The 17,727-nt window shown below is 32.4% G+C and overlaps 1 protein-coding gene across 4 annotated transcripts in view; it reads left to right on the forward strand.

Annotated features, from left to right (window-relative positions):
• Positions 1–17,727, forward strand: part of MIPOL1 (mirror-image polydactyly 1) — a 246,572-nt gene that overhangs the window by 93,696 nt on the left and 135,149 nt on the right. For all 4 annotated transcript variants that reach the window (XM_033107003.1, XM_033107001.1, XM_033107002.1 and 1 more), the window contains one exon: positions 4,917–5,024. In XM_033107003.1, coding sequence (XP_032962894.1) covers positions 4,917–5,024 — 108 coding nt within the window. The remainder of the gene's footprint in view (positions 1–4,916; positions 5,025–17,727) is intronic.

Consider the following 17,727-nt stretch of genomic DNA (forward strand, 5'->3'; position numbering starts at 1 on the left):
ATTCACAGGATTATTATTTTTCTTCTTTAATCTTTAGTATTTTTAAACCTGTCCGTATTGTATAAATATTGCTTTAAACCAAGTTGTTCATATTTTGCCAGGGCTTTGAAGAAATAAGTTACCTTTTTGTACTTGAAAACTCTTTATTCCAGTTTATTGTAATGTGAGAAAAGCATTCTAGTTATTTTTAAATCTAAAATGAAGTGATTTTTAAAAATTTTTCTAAATGAAGAAAAATAAAAACTTATTATATAATCCTAAGTGACTCCAAACATCTGCAGTTCCAAGTGCATAATTCACATTGACACCAAAATTTAGTTTCTGTTTTGACTGGAGGAATCTGGTATTATTTTTTGTCTGCAAAGGAAAGAGTTGTATAGCATCCAAGTGGGAAGATGTTTGATTGTAATACAATCAAAATGATTTGTGACTGAAAGAGAATTGTAGAGGAGGAGAAACAGCAGCTGTTAAAAACTTAGACAACATTAGAGAACTTTTTGTTAAAAAATTAAAGCATGTTATCTTTCAGAAAGTAAACATAAAGTAAAACAGAATCAGTTTTACTTGATTCTTGATGCAAGAATGAAATTCAGTTTGATAAAATTCTTCAGAATTCAAAAGTAAGAGAAAATTACTGGTGAAAACAGATTTTGTAGTAAATATGGGTTACTTCATTTTATAAAAATTTGCTATAAATTTTTTATGTTTTATATGTTAATATATGTTTATGTGTTATGTATGTTTTATATGTTTTTATACATTGTAGAATTAGTTTTGTTTGTTTAAAGAGGCAAATTTAATCTTTTCTATCAATGAGTTTAGAAAGCATAGAGTTATGAACCTATGATTTGTTCACCTTGCAACAACTATCCATCTTTTAAATCTATATTTCCCCACTCACTTATTCCTTCTTATATTATTTTCAGGGAAATAACAAACAAAATATCCTTTTGACATGTAACTTTTGTATATTTTCAAAAGATACGGACTATTGTTTAATACATAAACACAATACCATTATCACCCGAAAAATATGAACAATAATTCTTTAACATTGTGAAACATCTAATTGGTTTGCAAATTTAAATAAGCTTAAACCTCATAACCTTTTCCTCTTTGTTTTGAATCTGTATCTAAATAAGAAAAACAGTGCAAATGATTGAATTGACTCTTATTTTTAGCTTTATGATCAGTTTTATTTATTTTTCAATTGCAGTTGACATTTAATATTTTTTAAATTAAATGTATTGGGGTGACAATGATTAGTAAAATTACATAGGTTTCAATTCTATAATACATCACCTGCAATATATCACGTTGTGTGCTAACCATCAAATTTATTCTTAACACTTTATAGATTCATTCCCCTTCTATTTTTTCGCTTGGAATTTATTTTTTAATATGTCTTAATAAATTTTCTTTAAGAGTTTCCCAGTTTATTCTTTGTATCTCTGTAGTGTCACTGAATACGTCCCTCTCTTCTCCTGTAAATATGGCAATTGAACCTAGTGGTTTGATCAGATTTAGATTTGTTTTTATTAGCAAGACTGCCTTACAAGTGGTTTTATGTTGTTTCATCTGGCAACACATATTGGGCTGCGAATGAACTATGGTTTTAGCGGATCTCAGTGTCTAGATCTCTTAGTATATTAATAGTTTCAAAATTGTGATGTTCTAATATTCCCTTTTTTTAAGCTTGAATACATCTATAGGCATCATCTTATCTATTGTTTGATTACCTGTTGTTAAAATTGATATAAGAAAGGGTGGATAAATTCTTGGCTTATTATATTCCCCAACAATGACAATTAGATGTTTAAATTTTTTATTATAATTATAAACTCAATAATTTGAACATATTCTATGTATCTCAATATATTGCAGTTACTATCCTTATTGATGTTGAAATTGTTTTATCTTTAGCTAGTGGGAAGCTTTTCAAGTTGGCTTCTGAGTCTTTCTGAGTCTCTTTGATAGCTCCTCTGTTTTGATAGTTAATATGAAGCTTCTGCCAAGGACAGATGTTCCTGGGCTATATTACCTTTCTTGTCCCAGATCTGGAGTCAACCATATATCCATGGAGTCCTTTATTTTTAGTCAGAAATGGTACTTGGAACCCCCAGTCTAGGTGCTAGGAGTATTCATTGCTACTGGATTTCCAATTGGCAGAACTAGAAAATACACACACACATTTTTTTTTAAAGATAAGGCTCTGTATCTTCATACTGATACTTTAAATTCTGAATTAAAGGAGGTTTTAATATTTTGCCTTTATCTTTTGTGGTGAGAATCCTAATTCTCAAGGATTCTGACAATATACAGATAGCAAGCACTTAAGTTCAATTTGAGTATTAAAATTTTTTAAAGTATAAACGACAAAAGAAAACCACTAGGTCAAATTCATGTATTAGAACTCTTAGAAACAATATTTGGCAGAATATGAACAGGGAAGACACTGTGTTATTTTAATTGTGTCAATTCAAAATGAAACTGTCTAAAACCATATATTGATTTAGGGACATATGTCTTCTCTAGCATTTGTCTTGTTTCTTTTCATTCATTATTGTAGGGAGTATCATTAAACACCTAAAAGGGTAGCCCTTTGGGACACTTGCCGCTTTGAGTGGTCCCTGGGCCTTATCTGCTATCTCCTGTACTGCATGGCCATGGAAACTGAGCCTGGGTATGTAATGTGGATAAATGCCCTCAGTCTGCAAAAATAGCTTTCCTGTTCTTAAGCTCTACTTATCTCTCTGGTTACAGTATTTCGTTTGAAAATTGGCCTGGGAGTATCCTCTCCATCCTTTCAGAAAGAATGAAAGAACATGAACTGAAGAAACAACCTAGGATTGAATCAATTTAAAGAAATCTTAAATATAGTTAAGTAGAAATCCAAAAGTGTATTTGACGAGAGCATTTATATGTGTTTTTATTCAGTTGAAAGTTAGCGTTGGCTCGCCACAGTTTTGATTCCTAGGTCAAGTTAAATTTAAACCTCATGACGAAATGAAAATAAACATTTATTTCTTGAGCTAGAGTGAGTGAATTCTTTTTTGTGCATCTTGTAGACTGGAAAGAAGTCTGTCTCCTTGGGTCATTTCTAATGTACTGGAAATACAAAAAATAGGTGGTCAGACAACTGGTGACCATCTTTCTCACTTTCACCAGATACTTCCTATAATCTTTCTACCTTCATTCCTTTTCTCATGTGTTCTTCGTCTTTTTCCTCTTTCAGCTTATAAAATCTACTATATTGTGATGCTTACTGCTATGTCTTATTTTCACGTGTCGTGATTTGTGTCTTCATTAAACACATTTGTATTTGGATTGTATTATGACCAAATATTCTAATTGTTACAAGCTAAAAAGGAATCAATACAAAGTTTAATGTGTAAATCATGTGCCCCCTCCAAATAAAACCCAAATGATGTCACATCACAAAGGTTTCAGTCGTGTAATTTTTTAAAATGTGATAGGTGAATAAAGGCACGTAACGTGGTAGAGTAGACATGGCAATGTGAAAGCACCTGCTGCTATATATTATATTTGCAGAACTTAGTTTCAGCAAGACTTTATCTACTTTTAGTTAATATTAATTTTAAAAGTTTTGATTTTGTGATTATTTAATTTATAAATGTGTTTTGGTTTCATAATTGTATTATATACACTGAAGCATTTATACCCAATTTTGTATTTGTATATAAACATCATTATATAATTTAAGCCAATATCAAGTGTCTGATATTCTTTTTTTGCAAAGGATTTGTGTATTAAGGTTGGGACATAATGATACAGACTGCAGAATATTACAGAGGTCAGAGAATCAGTGTTAGAGTAGGAAGAAATGCCAATTTGAATTATGACTGCATCTTGATTATAGCATAATAATGATTTTTAGTTCATTATGACAACTAGCCATTTGTCAGATAATCTAGAAGTAACTTGGTTTAGCTCTTGAATTGATATTCTTCCTTATTTATTAGTTGATACTTAAATATCCTAATTTAAAAATAGATAATTAAGGAGTGATTTTTAACTTTTTCCTGAAAGATGGGATTAGTACTTCGTTCTTTTAGCCAGTCCCCATATATGTTCCTGATATGCAGCATTATCAGTTTATATCCTGCACAATTATTGTGTTAAATGTTTGATGTTTTCATATTAAGATGTTCTATGCAAATGGCATGATATTTCAGTGATTTTTTTAAACATACATAACTTCTATCAGTCCATTCCTGCTTTTACTTGTAATTTCTTTTTACTTATAGTCTCATATTCCCAGTAGGTCAGAATGTCATTTCATATGTTTTTTATCATTCGTTTTACTTAAAAATAAGGTTTAGTCAAAATAGAAATTAAAAGCACTTGTTTCTTTAGTTGTTTCCAAGTCTTAAAGCACTCCGTGGTTACCTTTTTCCCTATGCAATTGTTTCTTTAGATACTTCTAAAAATCTGAAAAATATCTTAATATATCTTCTTATGGTAATTTTAATCTTTAAAAAGTTAACAAAAATTCAAAATAGAATACGTTTTAGTTTATTTAGAATCCAATGTGATTGTTAGAAGAATGCTTATAGTCAGCCAACAGGTATATAGTGAAAACCATTTGATTAATGAAGAAAATAATTTTAAATATAGTTTGATCTTAATTCTTTTTAAAAATAGAATTTTCTAATTTATATGGTAATATTTAGATGAATAAAAGACAACTGAAAATTGCAACTGACTAACCAGAGTACTATAAACTATAAATATATTTTGTTTATATTCAACATTACTTTTAACTTAACTATTCTTGTTGCAAAAGATACCTTGTCTTTTAGAGAATACAGTGGTATTATTTACATTAATTCATGGGGCTTGCTGAAAAAAATGCTAGAACTCCTTTACTTAATGGGATTCTTCCCCTGTGGCAGTGCAAACGGCTGGAGCAGGAGCTTCATCATTTGAAAGAGCAGAACCAGACTTCAGCAAACAACACGAGACATCTGACTGCTGAAAACAATCAAGAACGTGCTCTGAAGGTAAATCTCTGTTCCTTCTTGCAGGCAAATTAAGGTTGTAAGCCCTTGGTGCCAGCTTTCTGTGCTGCATATATCAGTTGTGTACATTTCAGCAGAAGTGAGCTGTGGTGTTTGCCAACAACCCCTTCTTTAAACACAGATACAGCACCCTTCTGCTATGGTATTATTTTATCTCGTGTACGTGTGTACATGAAAACAACATATTTTCTGAATTTTGAGTGATGGTCTGTTAATAACTTTTGGTACATGTTCATTCAGTGTCTGATTTTATAATGTATTGTTAGCTTTTGTAGTTGGTAAAAAGTGGCCACACTAAAAGGAAAAAAACTAGATCATGAGCGTTTTCTGCCCATCAATATTTATTACAGTAATTTTTTAAGTGATTTATAATATTAGTAACCCACAGAACTGACATTCGTTGAAAGGCATGCGAATATGTTTGGGAATTGAAATAGTGCTTAAAATGTTATTTATTACCAAAAAGAAAGAAAAAAATGTATTCTACTAGAATTTGAAACAAGTGTACATTTCATGACAAGGAGTTCTGTTTCATTGTAATAGATCCATCCAATCATGAAAAAGGACATTATTTTGATTCTAATTATATATTTTCTTTCCGTAAGATGCTTATGGCTTTCCATTCTCCTTTATTGTCTTTGCCCCAGTTCCTAGCATACTGCCTGTGACCTAGTAGTGGTCACTGCCCTCAAGATGCTTACATTCTTATTAACAGGTTAAAATTAAAAAAAAAAAAATCCATGGGAAATCTGTCATTGTTGATATGCAGGAGAAAAAGATGTGCTATCTAGAGAATTGTATACTACTATGTTGTCTTGAATTCAGTTTTTGCTGCACGTTACAGAAGAACATTATGGCATTGGCAGTGTAACTCACTGAGCCAGATGCATCAACCAAAATTGAGTAAATGTTGGCATTTTGATATGGAAAATACTTTTAGTCTATCTGAAAAGTGTGAGATTTGGTTGAAATCAGATTTTTCTACAAAATGTATTTAGCTTCATTTTGAAATTCTCAGTCAGTGGTAGGCTTATAATAACTTTGTTATTATTGTTTAATGCACTTTGTCTTCTTTTCTCTCAAATTGATAGACCAGAAAAAAATGGGAAAGAAAAGACTTGTAGATTGCTGCGATTATTGATTAATTACCCAAGGAATTTACTCTTGTATGAGTAAAATTAAGTGTAGTATTTTTTTTAATGTGTACTTGCAAATTGAAAGTAACATTGTTTTAAAGGCAGCATCCATTATTATGTGCTAATTTGTTATCAGTTTTAGGGGACCAATCTCATAGCTCTATATGATAGGGCTATTTCCATTTAAAACAGAACTTAAATGAAAACTCTAGTTTGTTAAGTACATAATGATTGCATAGTCTTTATTCAGGCATTTTAGGTTGTGTATTTATGTTAAATTGAATTAAATGGCAGCTGCTATTTATAGAGAGAAATAGATGCACATTTTTAAGAGGTTATTAAAGTTAGAAGGCAAAATGTAGACCAAAATAAACCTGGAAGTTCAAAAGAAAACCCAAACCCCATAAAATAGAAATCTCTGTAAACTGAGGACCATATAATTTTAAGTAACATATAAACAAAACTACATTTTTACTCCTGACAAATATACTACGTTAAAATTTTTTCTAGTTGCTTATCTTTTTCTGCAAAACCTCAGATTTTTTTCTGAGGTTTTTCAGTTGTCTTCTAATCCTTCATCACTTCATCCATTAACTAAGCCAACTTCAATTTTTTGTAGACTTAGGATGGGAGGAAGAATTAATTTTTTTAAACTCTCTCATCAATATAATATTTGTAAGGCCCCTGTGTTCATTTTAGTTCTTCTTAAAATGCCTGTTTTGCGTAACACTGGCTATGAATAATATTTTAGTTATTTTGTGCTGTATTTCCTCATGGGAAACCTTAACTTTATTATGAAAATTAGGTCATTTATAATACATTAGCTTTATTCTAAATAATTTTTTAAAATTTTCTTACCTCTCAGGGATTTTGTTATTTATATAGTGCTTTCATTATTGCGCTCTATATCTTCAAGTTGCCATATAAATTGTGAATAATAAGTTTATTACCAAGCTCTCTGATCAATCAATCAGCTGTTCCTCTTCTTTGTGAGTACTAATACTCTTTGTTCACAATCCACTTAAAGTATCATTTCTTTTGTTTACTAACTGACTTAATATTTAGTTGCTATGTAAATGAGCTTTAGGAAGACTTTTTAAAAAGAATCACTTTCTGTAAGAGGTTTCTGTCTTTCAAAAATATTTCTAGTATTTTATCATAAATAGTACAGTTATTAACATTGCTTAATGAAGGAAAACTTGAATAGGATGAAACCTAAAAATTCATATTTTACTTGATTGTGTTATACTGAAATTCCTAAAGGAGACAGCCCTAGAGATATGTTTGGGAAATTTTTATGTTAATGGTCATATAGTACATAGAAATTTCCAGCTGATGATTATGGAAAATACACAATTATCACACAAGGAAATACTTTTTAAATAATCTTGTGCTATTTGAATAATAATGTCTGTTTATTCTAATATCCAGAAAGTTCTTTCTAAATTATTTTTTGATGGTAGAGCATAAAATTGGATTTTTGGTGATTATTTATGCATTATTTATGACGTAGCATGGGATTATACTGGCTACATTTGTTAGAATGACAGTGTTTTACTAATTTAATAATTTTTGCAATGTTCTCTAATAACAAGTAAAACACAGTAGTGCATATAGGATGAGACGTTGAATTTATGCTGATGCTGCTCTATACCCTGAGAGTTACTGAAAAATAAATAAATAAAGCTTTTTATTTAAAATAAATTTTATTCACTTATATTAAATTGGTTTCTCAAAGAACAAAATTTTGGACATTTAATGTTTTTAAAATAAATTTAGATTAGCCATGAATATGCACACATTATATTTTATAAGAAATTTATAATCGAGGTCTGACAGGTTTGCAAAGTCATCCTAAAAAAAGTGCTATGTACTCCATTGCTGAATATCACTATGGTCACCTTCGAAGTACTCCCCTTGGGAAGCTATGCACCGATGTTGGTGCCTAGTCCATTCTTCAAAGCAATTTTGGAACTTTTTTTCTGGAATGGCCATCAGAGTGGTCATCGTATTACCCTTGATGTCCAGAATGTCATCCAAATATGTTCCTTTCAATATTTCCTTCCGGTGAAGAAAGAAGTCATTGGGGGCCAGATCAGGTGAAAAGGGAGGGTGTTCCAATACAGTGATTTGTTTACTGGAGAAAAACTCCCTCACAGACAGTGCTGTGTGAGCTGGTGGTGCATTATTGTGATGCAAGAGCCATGAATTGTTGGAGAAAAGTTCAGGTCACCTGACTTTTTCACGCAGCCTGTTCAGCACTTCCAAATAGTAAACTTGGTTAACAGTTTGTCCAGTTGGTACAAATTCATAATGAATAATCCCTCTGATATCAAAATAGGTTAGCAACATAGTTGCAACAAGTTCGCGAACTTAATTGTCCGACTTCACATTTATTCCTTTCTCCCCCCAGTACCTGCTACTATTAATCTTTTTCTTGTCTCCGTAGTTTTGCCTTTTCCAAAATGTCATATAGTTGGAATTATGCAGTACATAGCCTTTTCATTGGTTTCTTTGACTTAGGAATATGCATTTACAGTACCTCCATATCTTTGGGTCACTTCATGGGTCATTTCTTTTTAGTATTCAATATTCCATTTTTGGGAGGTACCACAGTTTATTTTTCCCTTCATGTACTGAATGACATCTTGGTTGTTTCCAGATTTTGGCAATTATGAATAAAGCTGCTATAAATATCTATATACAGGTTTTTGCATGGACATGAGTTTTTCAGCTCATTTGAGTAACTAACAAGGACTGCAATTGCTGGATTGTCTATAAGGAATATGTTTAGTTTTGTAAGAAATGTCCAACCTGTCTTCCAAAGTGGATGTACCTTTCTTTTTTTTTTTTTTTGCCAAATCAGAATTTTTATTGGAGAAGTAACTTGGGAGCTTCCCATTAGTAGGATACTTAATTCTTTAACAATATTATTTATTTTTTTTGTTTAACGTAGCATACATCTTCATTTATTTAGGTCTTCCCTAATTTCATGAACAATGATTTTCAGTTTGTATTTTACAGATTTTGCACATTTTCTTGAAAAGTATTACTAAATTTTATATATTTTATACTACTGAAAATGGAATTTTAAAATTTCATTTTTTATTAAATATATTGAGGTAACATTGGTTAGTAAAATTATATAGGTTTCAAGTGTACAATTCTGTAATACATCATCTATAAATCCCATTGTGTGTTCACCACCCAGAGTCAGTTCTCCTTCCATTACCATTTTTTATATCCCACATATGAGTGAAATCATATGGTTCTAAGTATGACAACATAGAAGAAATTGCTGAACTTTGGAAGAAAAACTCTTAAAAACAACCATTAGGAAAAAATATATTTACAAAGGAATATCAGAAAGACTGACTTCTCAACAGTAATACCGGTAATGAAATGAGATCTTAAATACACTGAGAGCAACAAGGGGAATAATTTTTTAAATAACCAGGGAAGAAGTACCTGTTAAGAGCAAAAGTGAAATAATAGGTAAATAAAATCTGCAGTTGCTTTCTATTGTCTATGGACTATCATCCAAACCTTCTAAGTGTGGAATTTAGGACTCCACTGTAGTTTTTGCCTGCCCTTTTCTTTCGTTTTTTATTTTTAGAACCATTTCTCTCTCTCTGGTCTTGGTAAAGACCATCCCCAACCATCCCCCACTACTTAGAGTTTCCTAAATGTGTCATATTTTTTAATTTCCCTCATCTTATTTCTGTTGTGACTTTAATTCTGTCTGTGAAATTACTTGATTGCTTACATGTCATCTTCCCTAAATCAAAAACTTCTTGAGCATAAGGGATCATAGGTTTTTATGTTACTATTGTCTTGGAATTTAGTACATTATTGAATTCGTAATACATGTGTGATCAGTAAGTTTTTTTTTAATCAAATTTTAATCTATCCTAATTGAAGTCAACATATTTATTGAATTATTTACTAAGTTCAGGACATGGAGGACATGGATTCTGGTATGATATTGTCTTCGTGGTCACTAACTGTGCCCAACTAAAACTCCAGAAGGATTTCTATTTTGTGGTAAAGTTTCTTTGCTCCTGAATTGAACAATGCAGTATCAGGAATTCTAGTTTTTTACTGTGGGCTTAAAAATATTAATAGAAGAGATTTTGTTTGTTTACTTTGTCCTTTGCTGTTTAGCGTTCACTGCAGGATAAAACTCTGTTTAGTACTTGATAGTAAATAATAATACAATTTCTTATTGTGAAGTCATACACTGGGGTGAGTTATTAGTCATTTTCCAGTATTAGCTATGTTAATGGACTGCCTTTGATAGGCTCAGATGATGTCACCATTCTGCTGTCTGTGGGGTATGGCTTTTGATTAGTTTTTAGTAGATAACTCGAGTAATGAATTTTGAAGTTAAAAATCATGAATTTGCCATTTACTAGTTGTATAGCATTGGGTAAGTCAGTTAACTTCTCTGAGTATCGGTTCCCACATTTGTAAGCTAATGAGAGCAGAGATACTGTTACAATGGATAAAATGTATGGACAGTCTATGTATAAAATATGACACATTATGCTTAGGTTCCACAGGGTATGGTGGTAGAAAGAACATTGGTGTAGGTGGCAGACACCTGTGTCTTGCCCTTGCTGTGCCATTAACAAACTGTATCATCTTTGTCAAATTATTATATATCTTCCAAATGAAGAAGTTGAACCTAAAGCCAAATGTAAGGAAATAATATGTACTTTAATGACATATTTTTACTCAGACATTTTAAATTCTATTTAATTTTTTAAAAACTAATACTGGTTGTGACCCTCTAAATTAACCGTTTTGGGTGGCAGATGTATGAGTTTTTCATATTTCTCCATGTCCTGTGAGCAGAGACACTAGTGGCCTTTGTTCTGAACTATATTCTAAGGGGTATGTGTTTAGCAAACATCCTTGGAGGATATAGTGTCTCCCTCTCAAACAGAGTATTGTTTCCTACTCAATATAATAAAAACAATATCTTCCCCTCTGAGGATCAGGCAGGTTTGCTTGCAGCATATTATAATAGATTGGGCTTCCTTAAGCTTGGATTTCAACTGTGATGCAGTCCCACTGTGTGCAGGATCTACCTGGTTCTCCTCTGTGTTGCCCCATGAGAGTTGGGGTGGGGGTGTGGGGAGGGTGGCAAAAACAGCTTGTACGAACATGAAGCTTATGCTGTTGGTGCTGTGCCTGAATATATACAGTTTTTTTGGTATGTAAACCAGCATTTTTGTGCCTTCTACCAACATGTATGAAACTGGCAAGCTAGTTAGCTTGCAAGTAGGATAAAAATCTGAGACCCTTCACAGTTCTAAAAGCAAAACAAAAGAAAACCACAGTTCCTTTCTTTTTCAATATTTTGTCTAATTAGAATTGTAGTCTAGATTTTCAGTTTGTTTGTATACTGTGTATTTATCACTAATACGTCTATGTACTCACTTGAATATATAAATTAATACATTAAAGTATATCAGGTGACCTGAAAAAATTTTTTTCCCAGAGGTTCTGAACTGATTGCTTTATAGGACTTTACTGGCCCTCAAGCCTACCTTCAGTGTCCTTCTGGGGATTCTTTTAGTTTCTCCTATGTTGATTCATCTGTTTCCTAGATCCTGTTTTTCTCCAATTTGACTTATTCTTTCATTTTGATATAAAGCATATTCTCTAATAATTTTTTGAGAAAAGATACAGGAGAGTTAAATTTTTAAAGACTGTATGTTATTTTTTCAGGATAGATTTCCAGAAGCAAAGTACTTGAATGAATAGTATGAACATTTAAATTCAGATTCCTGGACTCAGTTTCAGGGTTACTGAAGCAGAATATTTGACAAAAAGGAGGTCCCAGAAATCTTGCACATTAAGTTTATTATTATAAAAACTTTTTAAAATTAAATTTCTCTTTTCACATTTACATGTTCATTAAAGCTACAGTAAGATACCACATCACACCTATTGGAATGGCTAAATAAGAACATGCTCTCAATGATAACCGTTGACAGGATGTGGAGAAACGGAATCTGTCACACACTGCTAGTGGAAATATGAAATGATTTAGCCACTCTGCAAAACAGTTTGCCAGTTTCTTATAAAGTCAAACATGTACTTACCATACAACCCGGCCATTGCACTCCTGGGTCTTATTTCAGAGAAGTGAAAATTTATGTCCACAAAAATCATATATATAAATGTTCATAGCAGCTTTTATTTATAATTGCCCCAAACTAGAAAGAAGCCAGACATCTTTCAGTGGTTAATGGATCAATGTCCACACAATGAGCTATTACTCTGAGTTAATGGCATTGTACCAATGTCAATTTCCTGGTTTTGACAATGTGCCATGGTACATATATGATATTATCACTGAGAGAAACTAAATGAAGGCTACACAGGAACTCTTTTTTGCAAGTCTTGTGGGTCTAGAATTATTTCAAAATAAAAAATAACTTAAAAATTTTACATGTTCCCATAGCCAGTGAAAAAAGTGCTAAGCTATATAAAGAAAACTGTAATAATGTTCCCGTGCCCTGAGGGTTTTGCTGCTTGTCTTTCACCTATAATACATGGCTTTTGCTGTATTCACTGAAGATTTTGGGTGGGAGAGCAGGGGTGGGGGGGATTTGACTCCTTCCACAGCCGCAGCGTATTCCCTCCCCCGTACACCCTGCACCTGGGTGTCACTGAGGGAAACTATCTCTGGTCCCCCACCCTGCCCTGGATATTTCTCATGAGCACCTCGGGGAGCTGTGTGGAAGAGAGACCAACGTTAAATGCAAAACTCCATTTCTACCTGCAGTCTTGTCCTTCCTGGAAATTAAGACTATGTGGTTGCCCTGTGAGTTTAGCTCCCTACTGAATTCGAGAAAAGTGATGACCTTCTGATTTATTCAGCTTCTCTTATTGTTAACATAGAGTGAGAGTAGTTGCAACTTTCTGCATCCTAGGCATAGGCATGCCTTCTCCTGCTGGATTTTCATAAATATTGTTTTGTCATATATTTAACTAGTTTCTTAATAGAATTATTTTTTAGAGTTCTTATTAGTGAATATAACAAATTTTATTGAGTCTTGAGTTTGAAAAATTCCTTGAATATATTGTTGGGTTTAATTTGTTGTTCTTTTCCTAAGAATTTTAAAATTATATTCGTAACTGTCTGCCTTCCTGTAGCACTTACTGAGAGCCAGGCACTGTTACTAATGCTTTACATATATTAAAGTATTTAAACTTCAGAGTGACCCTATGAAATAGGTGGTGCAACTATTCCTATTTTGTTTTAATTTATTCAAGTTACTGGGGTGACATTGGTTAATAAAATTATATAGGTTTCAAGTGTACACTTCTATAATACATCATCTCTATAGTACAACACCCAGAGTCAGTTCTCTTTCCATCATCATATATTTGATCCCCTTTTACCTCTCCTACCACCCCACTTACCCTCTGGTAACCATTAAACTGTTGTCTGCGTCTGAGTTTTCGATCCTTTCTTTGTCTTGTTCATTTGTTGCTTTCAGTTTTATATACCATGTATGAGTGAAATCATATGGTTCTCAACTTTCGCTGTCTGACTTATTTCGCTTAGCGTGATAATCTCAAGATCCATCCATGTTGCCGCAAATGGCGGTATTTCATCTTTTCTTATGGCCAAATAATATTCCATTGTATAAATGTACTACATCTTCTTCATCCAATCATCTATCGAAGGACACTTCAGTTGTTTCCATGTCTTGGCCACCGGGAATAATACTGCACTGAACATAGGGGTACATATATCTTTGTGGATAAATGTTTTCAGATTTTTTGGGTAGATACACAGAAGAGGGATTGCTGGGTCATCTGTAATTCTAGTCTTAATGTTTTGAGGAACCTCCATAGTGTTTTCCATAGTGGCTGTACCAATTTACATTAACACCAGCAGTGTATGAGGGTTCCTTTTTCTCCACGGCCTCTCCAACACTTGTATTACTTGTCTTGATAATAACCGTTCTAACAGGTGTGAGGTGGTATCTCATTGTGGTTTTGATTTGCATTTCCCTAGTAGCTAGTGAAGTTGAGCATTTTTTCATATATCTGATAGTTGTTTTTATGTCTTCTTGGGAGAAGTGTCTGTTCAGGTCCTCTGCCCATTTTTAAATTGTATTGTTTGGTTTTGTTGTTGTTGTTGTTGTTGTTATATGAGTTCCTTATATATTTTGGATATTAGCCCCTTATCGGAGGTGTTGTTTGCAAATAATTTTATCCAGTTAAGTTGGTTGCCTCTTTGTTTGATGGTTTCTTTTGCTGTGCAGAAGCTTTTTAGTTTGATATAATCCCATTCATTTATTTTAGCTTTTACTTCCCTTGACTTTGAGGTCAAATTCATAAAATCCTCTCTGAACCCAAGGTCCATAAGTTTAATACCTATGTTTTATTGTTCCAGGTTTATTGTTCCAGGTCTTATGTTTAGGTCTTTCTTGCATTTAGAGTTAATTTTGGTAAATGGTAACGGATAGTAGTCTATTTTTATTCTTTTGCATGTGGCTTTCCAATTTTCCCAGCACCATTTATTGAGGAGGCATTCTTTTTCCATTGTATGTTTTTGGCTCCTTTGTTGAAAATAATCTGCCCATATATATGTGGGATTATTTGGGGGTTCTCAATTATATTCTATCAGTCTGTGTCTCTGGATTTCTGCCAATGCCATGCTGTTTTAATTATTGTCACTTTGTGTTACAAATTGAAGTCAGGGAGTGTGTTACCTCCAGCCCTGTTCTTTTTTCTTAGGATTGCTTTGGCTATTCGGGGTTTTTTGTGGTTCCATACAAATCTGATGATATTTCGTTCTATATCTTGAAAAAATATCATTGGGATTTTGATGAGGAGCGCAGTAAATCTGTATATTGCTTTGAGTAATATGGCCATTTTAACTATGTTGATTCTTCCAATCCATGGACACAGAATATCTTCCATTTTTTTGTGTCTTCAGTTTCTTTTAGAAATGTCTTGGAGTTTTCAGTGTATAAGTCCTTCACATTCTTGTTAAGTTTATTCTTGGGTATTTTTTGTTCTTTTTGCAATTGCAAAAGGGATTATTTTTTTCATTTCTTTTTCTGAAATTACATTGTTAGTATATAGAAATTCTTTGGATTATTATACATTGATTTTATATCCTGCAACTTTACTGCATTTGTTTATTGTATCTAATAGATTTTTGGTGAGGTCTTTAGGGTTTTCTATATGAAAAATTATGTCATCTGCAAAAATTGGCAATTTGACTTCTTCATTCCCAATTTGGATGCCTTTTATTTCTTTCTCTTGCCTGATTGCTCTCTGGCTAGGACTTCCAATGCTATGTAAAAAAAACAGTGGTGACTGAATACAGCCCTGTTGTGTTATTGTACAGGAAAACCTTTCAGTTTTTCACCATTAAGTATGTTAACTGAGGGTTTGTCATATCAGGTCTTTATTATGTTGAGGTACTGTCCTTCTATACCCATTTTATTAAGTGTTTTAATCATAAATGGATGTTGTATCTTGTCAAATGGTTTTTTTGCATCTATTGATATGATGATATGATTTTTGCCCTTTATTTTGTTTATGTGGTATTACATTGAGCTGTTTCCATACGTTGAACCATCCTTGTGCCCGTGGAATGAACGCCACTTGATCATGATCTTTTTTAATGTATTGTTGCGTTTGATTTGCTATTATTTTGTTGAGGATTTTTGCATCTGTATTCATCAGAGATAGTGGTTTGTAGTTTTCTTGTGTTATCCTTACTAGGTTTTGGTATGGGTAATGTTGGCCCCATAAAATGAGTTATTGCCTCTTTTTCGTTTTTTTGGAAGAGTTTGAGGAGATAGTAAATCATCTTTGAATGTTTGGTAGAATTTACTAGTAAAGCCATCTGGTCCTGGACATTTGCTTTTAGGAAGTTTTTGGATGATTGTTGCAATTTCGTTACTGTTCATCGGCCTTCTTAGATTCTCCAGTTCTTCGTGATTCAGTCTAGGAAGGTTATATATTTCCAAGAACTTGTCCATTTCTTCTAGTTTATTCATAGTAGCCTTGTATGATCCTTTGTATTTCTGTGGTACCCGTGATATTTCTCTTCTTGCATTTCTGATTTTGTTTATTTGTGTCTTTTCTCTTTTTTCCTTAATGAGTGAGTCTAGCCATGGGTTTGTCAATTTTATTAACCTTCTCAAAGAACCAGCTCTTTGTTGCATTAATTTTTTTCTATTATGTTTTGTTCTCTATTTCATTTAATTCTACTCTAATTTTTATTTTCTTTCTTCTGCTGACTTTGGGCTTCATTTCTTGTTCTTTTTCTACTTCTTTGTGTAATGTTAGGTTGTTTACTTGGGGTTTTTCTTTTTTTTTTGAGATATGCCTGTAATGATATAATTTCTCTCTTAACATTGCTTTGGTAGTATCCAAATACTAATTGATACGATGTATTTTCATTCTCATTTGTTTCTATGTATCTTTTGACCTTTCCTTTTATTTCTTCTTTGACCCAGTTGTTCTTTAGTAGCTGTTGTTTAGTATCCACGTATTTGTCATTTTTCCCACTTTCTTTGTGCAGTTGATCTCCAATTTCAAAGCATTGTGGTTGGGGATACACTTGGTATGATTTCAGTGTTCTTAAATTTGCTGAGCCTTTGTGTCCCAACATATGATCTATCCTTGAGAATGTTCTACCATGTTTTCCCGAAAATAAGGCCTAGCTGGACAATCAGCTCTAATGCATCTTTTGGAACAAAAATTAATATAAGACCTGGTATATAATATAATATAATATAATATAATATAATATAATATAATATAATATAATATAATATAATATAATATAATATATAATAGTATAAAATAATAGTATAATATAATATAAGTAATATACCTAGTCTTATATTAATTTTTGCTCCAAAAGATGCATTAGAGCTGATTGTCCGGCGAGGTCTTATTTTCTGGGAAACATGGTATGTGCAGTAGAAAAAAAAGTATAGTCTGGTGTTCTAGGATAAAAGTCTCTGTAAATGTCAACCAGGTCCATTTCGTCTAATGTGTCATTTAAGGCTGATATTTCCTATTGATTTTCTGACAGGATGATCAGTCCATATCTGTCAATAGTATATTTAGGTACCCTACTATAATTGTGTTTTTGTCAATTTCTTGCTTTTGTTCTGTTAATAGTTGCTTTGTATATTTTGGTGTTTTGTATATTTTGGTGCCTTGTATATTTTCTTGTTGTATCGTCCTCTGTATCATTCAGAAATGTTCATCTTTGTCTCCTGTTACCTTTTTTATTCAGAAGTCTGTTTCATCAGATATAAGTATGACTAAGTATGCTTTTCTCTGGATGTCATTTGCTTGGAGTGTTTTCCACCCTTTCACTTTGAGTCTATAATTTTTCCTTGTAGCTGAGATGTGTCTCTTGGAGGAAGCATATATGATTGGGCTTTGTGGTCTGATCCAATCTCTGTGCCTTTTTATTGATGAGTTCAGTCCATTATTGATATGAGGATTTCCTATAGCCATTTTATTTTTTGTTTTCTGGTAGCTCG

The sequence above is a fragment of the Rhinolophus ferrumequinum genome, chromosome 6, assembly GCF_004115265.2.
Source record: "Rhinolophus ferrumequinum isolate MPI-CBG mRhiFer1 chromosome 6, mRhiFer1_v1.p, whole genome shotgun sequence".
Classification (NCBI taxonomy): Eukaryota; Metazoa; Chordata; class Mammalia; order Chiroptera; family Rhinolophidae; genus Rhinolophus; species Rhinolophus ferrumequinum.